Genomic DNA, 12,347 nt, shown 5'->3' with positions numbered 1-12,347 from the left:
GCAGTTCTTATTGATTAAATGTAGTCACGAAGCTGGGAATGAAATGAGAGGAAAAACATCAGGCTCCATATCTCCCTAATTCCATGTGTATATTCCAAGACTTAATAAAATTGTTAGATTTCCTAAAGATTGGCTGGACAGAAGAGCGCTGCTGTTAAAATTTGCCATCAGATTTGACAGTTTGACTATCTGGTTTACCAAGATTAAGCTTGTGTTTTAGTAATCCCAAAAACTCTGTGTTTTAAATAACAATACTAAAATCAGGATTTTTACTCTGAAATATAGCTACCCTTAAAACACAGTGTTGTGAAATATTGTCTGTTTGTTGCTAAAGAGTATTAATATAGCTTGAAAGTACATGTTAAACAAGGACTGCATCTGCTTACAAGAAAGCTTCCACATGCTGTAACAAATGTGCCTCACTATGCCAAACAAAACAATAATTCATTAAAATCCCTTTTTCTCACTCTATCAAAACAACTTTTATTCTCAAGTTGAGTAAGGTAATTACAGTTTAAATGTAATAGATTTTCTTTTGGTGTAGGTTATTTTATTACAGCTTTCTTCATATTCCTAGGATGCAGTTGGTAAACATGATACGTATGGATGCATGCATTCAACACTTCTGTTCTAGAATCAAGCAACGGATCAGGGTAAGCTTGAAAGCATTATAAAGAATTGCAGTAATACTGATTGACGCCCCAGAGTGGATCCAGCACACGGTCATTTCTTCAGTCATCTTTTTTTTGCTGAGGCATTAAAAGGAAATAACTGTTCAAACCTTACTGAAGGTGGTCTTTGCTGGTCTTCGACTTATGTGTGTGAAGAAAGGGAAACAAATCCTAAAGTGTTTTTCACCGACTAGTTACTCATTTTATGGCCATCTTATCTTTAGGGATTTTAATTGTTTCTATATTTTGAGAGCTTGATCATGATTTGTCAAGCTCAAGAAATGCTGAGATTGCTTCTCTGATCTGTCATCACTGTTTTGTGCAGTAGCTTGTTTCTTCTGAAGCTTGTGTTTTTACTAAAACTGTAGCTCAAGTACAGACATCAGTGACAGAAAGTGGCTGTCAGCAGTACGTTAGTAACCTCTCGCAAGATTTCAGCTGCATTCTGTGCTTTTGTGGATCTTCTTCAGATTCTGCTTTGACTGTAGAAATGTTAGCTAACAGTATTTTGGCACTTTATTTTGCATGGTTTTACCCTGGAAGGCCGATGCTGTGGTGCCTTTCACCTCCAGAGAACTATTGGAAATATAGTTCAGGCCCTTTACTGTGGGAACTTCTCTTGGCTGCTTGCAGGCTTAGTAAATGACAAGGAGTCTCAGTCCAGTTCTTTAAGAACAGGTGACCACTTTAGTCTTAATCAGGGTAATTTCATGGTCTTACAAGTTTCAACAGTCTGGCCTGTTGATTACCTGTGGCAAAGGACATATGTGAAGGTAATGCCCTTTAACAGAGCAATTCCTGGTTTGATTTCTCAGAATGTATTTGTAGCCACCTGATAAACACACTTGAGGAAACTCCATGTGCTGTACTTGCTGTATGTGCTAAATACACATTTCCCAGGCCTATTGCAGTGATACCATAGCAAGCTGGCAGGTTTCTTCTGTTGTCTCATTCTCTTGGTAGGACCTGGGACCTTGCAGGTGACTGTCTGTTAATTGCTGCTAGAGTCATGGGGACAGATGTGGCTAAGACCCAAGAGGTAGCAGCTAATTTTGCTGATAGGACAGAGACTTCAACTCAGGCTTACTGGATTTGGATGTGATTGAGCCACCACCCCATTTTTCCCATAAGCAGGAGGGGAAAAAACCCTCAGTGTTGTGGCAGATTGACAGGTTTTTTTATGGATGGAAAGTATCTAGTTTCTATACTTCTTTCAGCAGTGCTAGTTTATTCTGAAATACATCCATCTTGGATACACACTGCTGGCATGGGTAAAGATGCTTAAGCTGAGTCTGGTCCAATAAACAGAAGCAGTAGAGGTATTGGAGCGACAATTCCTCTGAGGGAGAAAGTGCTACATTTGGTACCCTTGTTAAGGATATCTGCTTGCTGACTTACTTTCTGCTTTCCTACATAAAAAAAAAAAAAAAAAACAACCAGTTGCAGTTGCTTTGCAATGTTGCAGTTACTTTACAGTGTCAGTCAGATGTGCTTTGCCCATCTTCCCTCAGTCAAGTTGAGCTTAATACCCAGATCACACAGTTAACATCTACTCAAGCAAAAATGACAAGTAGGTTTTATGAAAATTGAGAGCAGTAAGTAGATGTCTTTTGAAGCAGTACTGCTGAAAGAGGAGGGAGGACAGGTCTCGATCTTTGTGTTTGGTATTTCATATAATGGTAGAAGTAGTAGCCAGATAAAGAATTAATATATGATACTGGATTATATGTGGCACATGTTCCTTCTTGGTAAAGTGGAGATCCAGGGTAGGTAAATAGCAAGGAGGAAGAATATTGGGGTTCTAAGTGTGAGCATAAGAGATATATTTTGAGAATTTGGAGCTGAGGAGGTAGTGAAGATAGTTAATCCAGGCAGAAGCCAATATCACTAGATGTGTTGTGCTGAGGAATGAACTATTCATGAATGTCTAAGATTCTAGGTTAAGTTAATGTTTCTTAGTGTGAAACTAAGTACTTTCAAAGTCTCATGGGTTTAAGGGCTGTTTCATAGCTAGAATAAAGAGAGAAATCTTGAGTGTTATTTTTCTGCTTTTATAGCAAAGAAATAGATTTCATCATCTTGTTTAAAAGCGAGATCTACATGCTCTGTGCAGTTAGCTCTCCAAGATAGCCAGACATAATGAGGAACAATGCTTTAATTTCTTTGGTGTGATGTTTCTGGCCTTTATGACCTTTTCTCTCCCATCTTGTTCCCATTACACAAAACTGGTTTCAAACCACACATTTTTTCTGTTTGTGTACCTTAATGAAAGAGGCAATACAGCTAGGAATTGCTTAATTTTATTTAATAAGATGATCGTGGAGTCAAATTTAAGCCCTTTTACCCTTGTATTTTTGTGCAGGGTTTGTTGTTGTTGTTGCTACAGACAGGCTGAATACAAAATAGACAGCCCAGCGAGTGGGTTTTGCTTTGGTTGTGCTGTTTGGCAAGTATTTGTAAGAGATTAAACTGGAATCTCTTGTATATACAACTGCCCACATCCTCTTAGATCTCATGTAATATAAGTACAAAACATTATTCTTGCCTGAGAAGTGTACAGTGAGATTTTTTTATTTGCAGGCTCTCCAGAAGTTGTAGACTTGTAGTAAGAGTGGTATGCTTTCCAGTGGCTGGGAGGACAATGTGTAAAATTTACATATATAGTGCGTATGTAGTACTTACGTATGTAGATTTACGTTTGTCGGGAAATGCCTTTGAATTATTTTGTTTCAAGCTTCTCCATTTAATTTGCCTTCCTAAAAAATTCAATGCGTACATAGGTAATTAAACCAGAAATCAGACTAGGTTAGTTTCCTCAGTAGGAGGTGCAAATAATTTTACAACCTGTTTGTCATGACTGCAGCTTTATTTCCTAAAGGTGCCAGCAATTAGCTGTGTTGATTTAGCTGTGTACTTGGTACCAATCGCTCACTCAGTGCCTGCAGAGCGATCAGTGTCACATTGAGTGCTGCGTGCTTGGATCTATCTAACATAGTTCTGTAACACCAAGCCCAGGGGGGACTAGCAGCACGAGCAGCAGCTTGCTTTTGACAGCAGAATGTCCTTGCTGCTATTGATTAGATTGTTCAGTGAAGTGAAAAAACATTGATCCAGCTTTAAACTGGTAGTTATATGATAATCCTGGAGATGAATGAGTATCAAGTGGAGTATTGCTGGTGGGAGGTGGTATGGGGGAATCCAATGCTGGTTTTCTTGTGTAACTAATAATAGGCTAATAAAACTAAAAAAAAAAGAAAAAAGAAAAAAAGATGTTTTATTATTTAGATCTACAGTAAATTAAGTGCAGCTAATAAATATGAGCCACATCTCTCTGCACAAGAGATGTAAACAGCTGTAAAATGACATGGGTCTCATCTCTCTAATTCCTCAAATCCCTGTTCACTACTGCTCTCTAGTTGGGGCACTGGAAGTAATGCTGATATTTTCACTGGTGGAGGGTTAGGGTGTTGCTCTTGCAGATTTTTGGTGTCTGATTGGTGGTTATGTTTGGCACTGAGCTGCTTTGAAATGACATGTTCTGGAGCGAAAGTCAGTTCGTGTTTAGGTCCCATCTCATCATCCTGTTACATCCAAAGCTATCTGTACTATCATGTTACTTTTTCTTTGGAAACCTAACTTATTTACTTATTTTTTCTTTCTCTTCCTAAAATGAAGACTCTTGGGTGATTATGGGGTGGAATATTAGTTTGGAGCTGGATCTCCTAACACTTGGTCTCCTAATTCTCAGATATTACCAGGCTAACATGGATGAGCGAGATGGCAGTGCTGGTGTTAATGTTTTCTGGGATTTGAGTCCGACTTTTGCACTCAAATATTTTACTTTCATATGGGTTCTTCTTATGCGGCTCTCTTAAGGAATCAGAAAGGCATCTTGAATATAGGGTGGAAGGATCTACTTCCCCAGTCATTATTATTATAAATGCCTCTGTGTATTACTTAGCCAGTGTTTTGGGATCAGTAGTGGAGAATGGCAGCACCTCCGTGTTCCTGGCCATGTGTTCTGGTGCCTGCTCAGCCTGGGATCCAAAATGTCTTAGGCTTGAGGGGTGACAGCATCTCAAAAGGTTGTGTTTGCAGCAGTGAACTCTTGAATCCTTGTTACCACTATGTCTCACCAGTTTTCAGGTTGTGGTACTAGGGTTAAGGGGCTTTTTTTCTTGTATTATGTACTTCTTTTCTACTCTGTAAAGATCCAGTGGCACATGCTTTGAGGAAGGCATCACGCAAAGATCCTGTTTGGAGATTGCAGTTTTGTTTGGTGTGGTCTACAGAGCCTTCAGATATATACAGCAACTATAACTGAGTTTGAGAAATCATATTGGCAGAGCAGCTGCAGGTCAGACTTCAAGAAATGCCAAAATTCATCCTCCTTCTCTGTACATTGTTGTTGTTGATATGGGAATAGGGGTTGCTTCAGTATATGACAAGTACAAACTCTGCCCTACAAGAACATTGTAGTCTTGGATTTTCAGCATTATAACTTACTTTGGGCTGGTCATGTTGATTAGAGATAATGATACTAAGTTTATTGGAGGCAAAAGTGGTTTCAGTAATATTCCTGTTCTACAAAACATTAATTTCCCTTTTTCCTCTTGGTGTATTTCTCTACTGCTCTTTCATCTTAGCTATGAGATGTAATAGTCTTTCAGGAAGGTTAAACTTGACAGAGAAACTTCTCCTGCCACCCCGCCATTGCCCTTAAATTTACTATGAATGCATGAATGATCTTGTCTTATGTTTACCTTCAGTCTTGCTTTATACATCTTCTGATCAGATGATTATGTACTTACTTGAGAAACTAGAAGTGGCAAATCAATTTAAGTGCTTGGCTGTAGTTGTCCTCAGCATCAAAATTGTGATGACACATACTAATGTGATATCTAGGGCAATTAGTGGAGTTCTTTCAGAGAAATTATACTTGGTGTAATCTCTGAGCAGATTGAGTATAGATGAGTGCATGTTGCTTAACTCTACGAAGTTAGAGCATGGAATGAAGACTGACAATCACTTTTAAATTGCTTTATATTGCATGTGTCCCAGAAACTTCACTTCAACAGTGGCTGCACAGGCCTCTAGCTTTTGTCTGCAGTGTACTTGGGAGTTTGGGGTGGGAAGTAGGTTCCATGTCTCTGTAAACTTAGTCTTTAATCTGAAAAGTTCTTGATGGAACCACTGTTGAGAATGAATTAGTGTTAATTTATCCTATTACTTTCTCTGAGCTGACACCTTTCGATGACAAGTGTGCTGTAGGCTTCTCTCCTTTTTCCCCTCATGTCATTTTGGGGATGCATGTCTGTGCTGACTTTGACACAGTGACCGTGCAGAACTGAAGACCAGCTGCGTGTTCAGCCTCAGTCCCAAGGGATAGGGCCAGAGCTCCCAAGTGCTGGGTTCTCTTCAGTGGCATTTAAATGTTGTTGGAAGAGCGAAGAACTGTCCTTAAGGTTTGAGGTTTTTTCTAAATGGTGATGCTTTAATCAGCTATCCAGAGACAGTGTGAAAGGAGGAAAATTACAGATCCAAAACAGAAACTGAAGCTCTTCATTGAATTATTATTCTAGCAGCTGTTTGTATCTTTATGCAGATGCTTTCAATTAAATGTGACTTAGGAAAGCTGTAAAAATGTCCCAGTATGTTGTTCAGAATTGTAGTGGAAATAAATTTCAAGTGGGGGAATGTGGGATTAACTAATGCAGTAATAGATTTATGCCCCTGTATAAACAAAAGTTGCAACATGGCTCTGACATCTTATGCAACTCTGTCAGGTGGTACAGAGTTGTCTGCTAGTAGGTTGTGACTTTTACTTCTGTTTTGCTTCAGAGATTTTAGGCTTTTAGAAAATGTGCTTGTGATAGTTGATACAAGGATTTATGCTTGAGAAAATCAAGAGGCTGCCCAGAGATTATTGAACCTCCTTGTTCAGTGTTCAGGACTCTGATATTGATTTGCTGTGTTTCCCTGTTGTCTGACTTGACATCAATTTGTGTTTTTACACTGAACTTATCTCCTTTTATGGTGTGTCCAGAGAAGATTCAGCAGGGGTGTTCTGGGGAAAAGTCATTTGTCTTAAGGTTTCCAGGAGTGTGTATAGGTTTGTATGGAGAATACCTTTTCCCTCAGCTGATGACTTCAGTATTCCATTATACTTGCATTCCACCTTTCCCCTCCAAGCAGTGCAGATCCTCTAGAGGATGCTGGTCAGCAGACTGTGAGGATGCTCAGCAGGCTGGAAGAAGAAGACAGGAAGAGAGAGTTGGGCTTGTTACACCTGCAGAAGAGAAGGTTCTGGAGAGAATGTGTAGCACCTTCCAGTACCTGAAAGGGCCCACGGGGAGGGCTTTTTGCAAGGATGTGTGGTGGCAGGACAAGGGGAAATGACTCTGAATGGAAAAGGTTTAACTTTGAATGGAGCAGGTTCAACTGAAATGGTTAGAGTAAGGTTTACATTAGATACTTGGAAGAAAATTCTTTACTGTGAGGGTGGTGAAGAACTGGAACAGGCTGCCCAGTGAAGCTGGGGATGTCCCATCCCTGTGAGTTTTCAAGATCAGGTTGAATGTGGCTTTGAGCAAGGTGGCCTAGTGAAACACACACACACACACCACGGTGTCAGGAGGCTGGAACTAGATGATCTTTAAAGTCCCTACCAACCCAAACCATTCTATGGCTCTGCAAATTCACATGAGTAGGGCAGATGTCTTAGTGAAAGTGTTGATTTTTCCTAGAAAGCAGTGCTGGAGTAGTGACTGTACTGCACAGTTAACAAGGATTATGGGCAGGGGCATCCTTTCTCCCAGGAAACAGAAGTCTTAAATTGTAGAATACTCTTGTAATGTCCTTCCTCCTGAAGAAGATAAAATGCAAAAAAAAAGTAAAAAATACTTGACTTCCTTGTGTACCTGTGGGTAGTTACTGTGAAGGAGAATGTTGTCAGTGCATGAAAGGTCTCATAAGTAAAGTTGATGTTTTGGGGATGTTACAGTGCTACTTTCTCCTGAGCTTCTGGAAAAGAAATGATGTTAGGAGACCCAGAATCACAATGATAACAGCAGTTTTTGCTTACAGCTGCTGTTTTCTCTTCTGGTGGTTTATAATACAGAGATTTTTTTCACCTTGTTTTTAGTGTGGCAAGGGGCATGATATGTAATCAAGTTATTAGTTCTCATCAGTCTTTTCCAGCACTCTTTGAACAATGAACTTCAGTAAATAACTGTCAAACTTATAATTGTTCTCATATGAATACTCAATCATTGAGTTGCAATACTACAATTAAAAGGAATGTAAATCTACAGATTGTGTGGGCTGTCACTGATACAAGATTTGGAGGCACCTTTTAAGAGACTTTTTCATAACACTAGAAATTCCTGATTTCCTGAATCAACACTTCTGTCTGCCTGTCTAGTCTTACTGTATCAGTTAGAGTGCCTTGGCTATTTGGGGTTTGAATTCGTTATGAGAGGGGCCTATAAGGGGGATTAAAAGTTCTGAAGAAAAATTGTTTTTTACCTTTCTTTATATCTGACTTTCTTTAATATGTAGTTTGAGTTAATCAAGTATTAATTTATTGGCAGGTTGGAAATGTAGATTTGAGACTGTTTTGAAATATAAAAGTGGTCTGAATGCTTCTAGATGTGTCCTGAACAAGAAGTGAACCCAGGGCTATTACAGTGAGGTTCCTGATCCCAGAATAAGTTGTGTGATTTAGGTTTGTTTCTCAAGTTCTATCAAACACAATTTCCAGAAATAGTCTGTAAAGTAAGAAAGATAACTTTAAAGTAAGATTAGAGTGAGAAGTTAGATTCAGTTGCTTGATTCATGTATTTTGGCTTTTAAGCTTTGCTCTGTTTAGAGTAATAAAGTTATAGAGGGGGGTTGTGCGATATTAATACTTTCCCCTTCCTTTCCCCCCTCTTTTTCCTACTGTCGTCATGTTTTGTCACTGTCAAGTGTAGATTTATTCAAGTGTAGATTTATTTCTCATTCAAACTGTTGTTTTTGTTGGCAGGAGCTACAGGCAAGTCTATGAAATTATGTAATGTCTGAAAAGTTATGTTCATGATTAATTAGCCTATCACAAAACTATTTTAGTGTGTGTGGAATAACTAGATCATATTTTTTATTTATTTGGCAGGGGTAGAAGGCACTCTGGTCAGATCAAGGAACTTCGCAGTTCTTTGTATTAACTATTCTATACATTACCTGTTTACATTTGGAACATGAAATGTATGTCTTTTTTATTGGTCACTTAATGTGAATCTTTTTTTTTTTTTTTTTTTTAAGGAAATGTGTTTGGGCTGCAGGTATTCCTTTTTTCCCAAATTGTAAAATTTATAGTTGTTTGCTGAAAACTGAACACCCTTTAAATGGCATGCTCAAAGAAAACTTGCTGGAAGTTAAAAATGGAGTAATGATATGGTAGTTCTGAACTGTATGGACTTGAATGGCACAGCTCTCATGGCAATGGAGTCAAGATCTCAAGCAGAATTTGAAGTCTGAAGGGAACTTTCTCAATTATTTATGCTGCAGGGCTTTGTCTTGCTTACCCTCCACAAAAAACAAACAAACAAACAAAAAAAAAAAAACAAAACCCAGAAAGGTATCCTAATGGAGTTAGGTTGTAATCTGAAAATTCAAAGGTATAGATATTGAACCTTTCAGATGTTGATTTATTTGTTAAGATTACTGGCTAGGAATGAACACATCTAGGTTTTATTGTAAGCATGAAAATAGAGAGAAAAGGTGTATTCTGGGGTTTGGGCTATAGAGAGGTCTTACTAACCTCTTACTGAAGTGATCATATTTTAGACAGGTAGTTTTCAAAACCTTCTCTGTCCTCTGAAACGTCTGATTTGCATTGCGCAAGTGCAATTTCACAAATCCTTGCTTTTTGGAAATTTGAACAAGATATTGTTCCCATCCTAAATGTAATTACTCATTTAAACCAGCTTTGCAGTTTTTAATACTGCATGTAACTTTTTGTTTTCACTACGTTGACTGCATTCTTTCTTACAGTGTAAGTGTAAATGCTTAGTTGTAAATACTGGAAAGTTAAGGCACGAACAGACGAGAGCTGTAAATAAAATTATTTAGAATATTAAGAAACACTGGTATAGTCAATTTTCTGGTTGTGTCTCAGGATCCACTATCTACTTGGTGCTTCAGAGTGGTTAAGGGAGGTGCTTTGCTCATATGAGCCTATATGGAAGCCTGAAATATGTACAGTGTAGGGATAGGAATTGCAGCCGTCATTGCAATGATCAGGTTTTTGTTGTACTTGCCTGTTGGTGCTAAAACAGCTGAATAGTGCATGCACAAACTGAAAAAGTGAAATATAAAACTGAGTTTACTTGTCTCTTGGTCTTGCAGGCTGATCCAGTCCTAAAGATGTTTCAGTGAGTTATACAGGGTAGCTCTTGTCATGCTGCTTGTCCATTTCCATTGTGATACTGTATTCTCTTCTATGTGTGAGGGAAGAGGTGAGGGAAACATCTTTGCACTGAAAATTTTGTCATGAAGTGGATTCCAGCAATGTGTTTCAATGAGTATATCATTGTGTCTTGTCTCAACCATGCTCTGCACTTCATTTGGAATTAAATGAAAAGTGTTTTTGCAGTTCTACTGCGCAAGAAAATTTGCAGTAGAAGTAGTTTGAGTATTACTGGTGAGAGTTTTTCTCTAATGGCCAGGGCCCTTAACTGTGCATGATGCTGCAGGTACAGGTTATTTCATTGGTTAGTTCTTTTACTGGACGAAAGCAAGCAGGAGCTGCTTCCTGTTAGAGGTGAAAGGAGGTTGATTCTAGAAGACTTCAGTTTCAAACTTGGGTATGGTCCAAGAGTGCTCTTAGATGGATTTGCTAAGTCATAATTTCTAAATTCATTCTTTCCTTTGGTTTTGCCTTTTTGTTGAAGTTGCTTATCACCTTCTGTAGGCCATTGGTGGTTTTGAAGCACAGCATAGCTGCCTTTGAAGCACTGTTTAAAAATCCCTCATGAAATTACAGTCAACAAGCTGCTGACTTAATGAACTTTGTTATGACCTTGCTCCTGTCCTTTTTTGTGTCCTTTTGCACAAATGCTGATGCTAGAATTCCTATGTTTTCCTTGAGTAACATGGCAATTTAATATTATTGGTAGGACAGAGAATGGCCCCATGGGCTTCATAGACTTTAATACTTGGAAATAGTGTAGAAGATAAATTGGAACCAGTGCTTGAGAGCCTCACTGGATTTGTTTCTAAAAGCCGCGCAATACAAGTTGTTGCAATAATTTTTTTTTAGTTTCCCTTCCTCCCCTCTAGTCTCCCAGCTTAAATATAATACTTGAGGCAAATTTTAAGCCTCTTTCCTTCAAGAGACTTTCATTTAATTTTATATAATAGGCCTACTTGAAAGCCTTTCTAAGAAAAACTGATCTTCTGTGAAATGTTTACTGGCTTTGTTCTGAGCTGTTCAAGCTCTGGTTGACATCACATGGCTAGTTAGTGCTTTGTTATATTCTAAGGGAGATTATTTTACTCTATTTGTAAAATGACCTACAGTGATCTGCGTTTTGAATTATGAAATTAAAATTATCTTTTTGATTTGGGGGGTTATGATTTCTTGATAGTATGTCACTATTGGACATGATCTATACATAGGAAGAAGCAGAGACTGACAAAGCAATCTGTCATTTACTGGAAGTGCCAGCCTCTTAGGTAACTCCTTGGGGTTCAGGGCTACCACGCCTATTCATCTTTATTATCCTCTGCCATGGATTTCAGCACACGATCAAGCAAAAAAATGCTGTTCTCCCAAGTCTTGTGTAAAATGCATTGTGTATGTACTTCACAGAGCTGGCAGATTTTCAATGGCTTTGTGTCTTGGGCAATGGCTTGTAAAGGTAAATTCCTGCAAGTGATTTCAGTGTCTTGGTTGTTGAATAAACTGCTTTTCTTCTCTCAAGAATAAAGTTCAGTTCCTGTCAGGGGAAAAAGAAAATGAAGCTGTTAGCATTTAATAAGCAGTTTGTCCACATCCTCTTGCTTCAGAAAGCAGACCATGAATTACTTCATTTTCAAAAGAATAAATAGATAAATAAGTAGATTTTCATGACCTGTATTACTTTGCAGCTCACCTGGTAGAAAAGTATCTTAGTGCTGATGTTTTTTACTAGATAGAAACCAGTGCCAAAAAACCAAATGGTCAATGGCCAAGCTGCTGCTGCTTGTTCCCTGTAAGAATATGAACTTAGCTGTGTCATTTTTCTACTACTTGGGCCTAAGTATGAGACGTGGCTGTGTTTTTTAGAGTGATGTAACTTATACTGCATTCGCTCTTGACATCCTTTCATTTCAATTATTTCAAGTTGTATGCAGGAGTTAAAACTAAATGCTTTTTTGTTTAAAAAACCCAAAATGTATACAACAAAACCAAAATGTATGTCCTCTCTATTTAAAGCTTCTATTTCCTAATCATATCAGTGGAGAAAATCTAAAAAATAGTTCTCTTGTAATCCCATATCAGGTTCTGGAGTTTGTGGCCATAATAATTTTGCTTTGGTCCTAGTATTTTTCCCTTATATGAGGCAACTAGGCAGGATATGTCTTGACTTTGCAGAAATTCACCTACTTAATCTTGGAGTAGAACAGGGCTCTGCTTGTTTTATTTAGAATTGC

The 12,347-nt window shown here is 38.3% G+C and overlaps 1 protein-coding gene across 9 annotated transcripts in view; it reads left to right on the top strand.

The window, feature by feature from the left end:
* The window catches only part of KAT6B (lysine acetyltransferase 6B), a 100,708-nt gene that overhangs the window by 29,869 nt on the left and 58,492 nt on the right, over positions 1-12,347 (top strand). Inside the window, exon 2 of one of the 9 annotated variants that reach the window (XM_050976434.1) lies at positions 578-653. The exons of the other annotated variants lie outside the window; for them this stretch is intronic. Coding sequence (XP_050832391.1) covers positions 578-653 — 76 coding nt within the window. The remainder of the gene's footprint in view (positions 1-577; positions 654-12,347) is intronic. 9 annotated transcript variants of the gene reach the window in all.

Source organism: Serinus canaria, chromosome 6, assembly GCF_022539315.1.
Source record: "Serinus canaria isolate serCan28SL12 chromosome 6, serCan2020, whole genome shotgun sequence".
NCBI lineage: Eukaryota > Metazoa > Chordata > Aves > Passeriformes > Fringillidae > Serinus > Serinus canaria.
The sequence above is the reverse complement of the archived record's forward strand: the minus strand, read 5'-3'. Positions and strand labels throughout refer to the sequence as shown.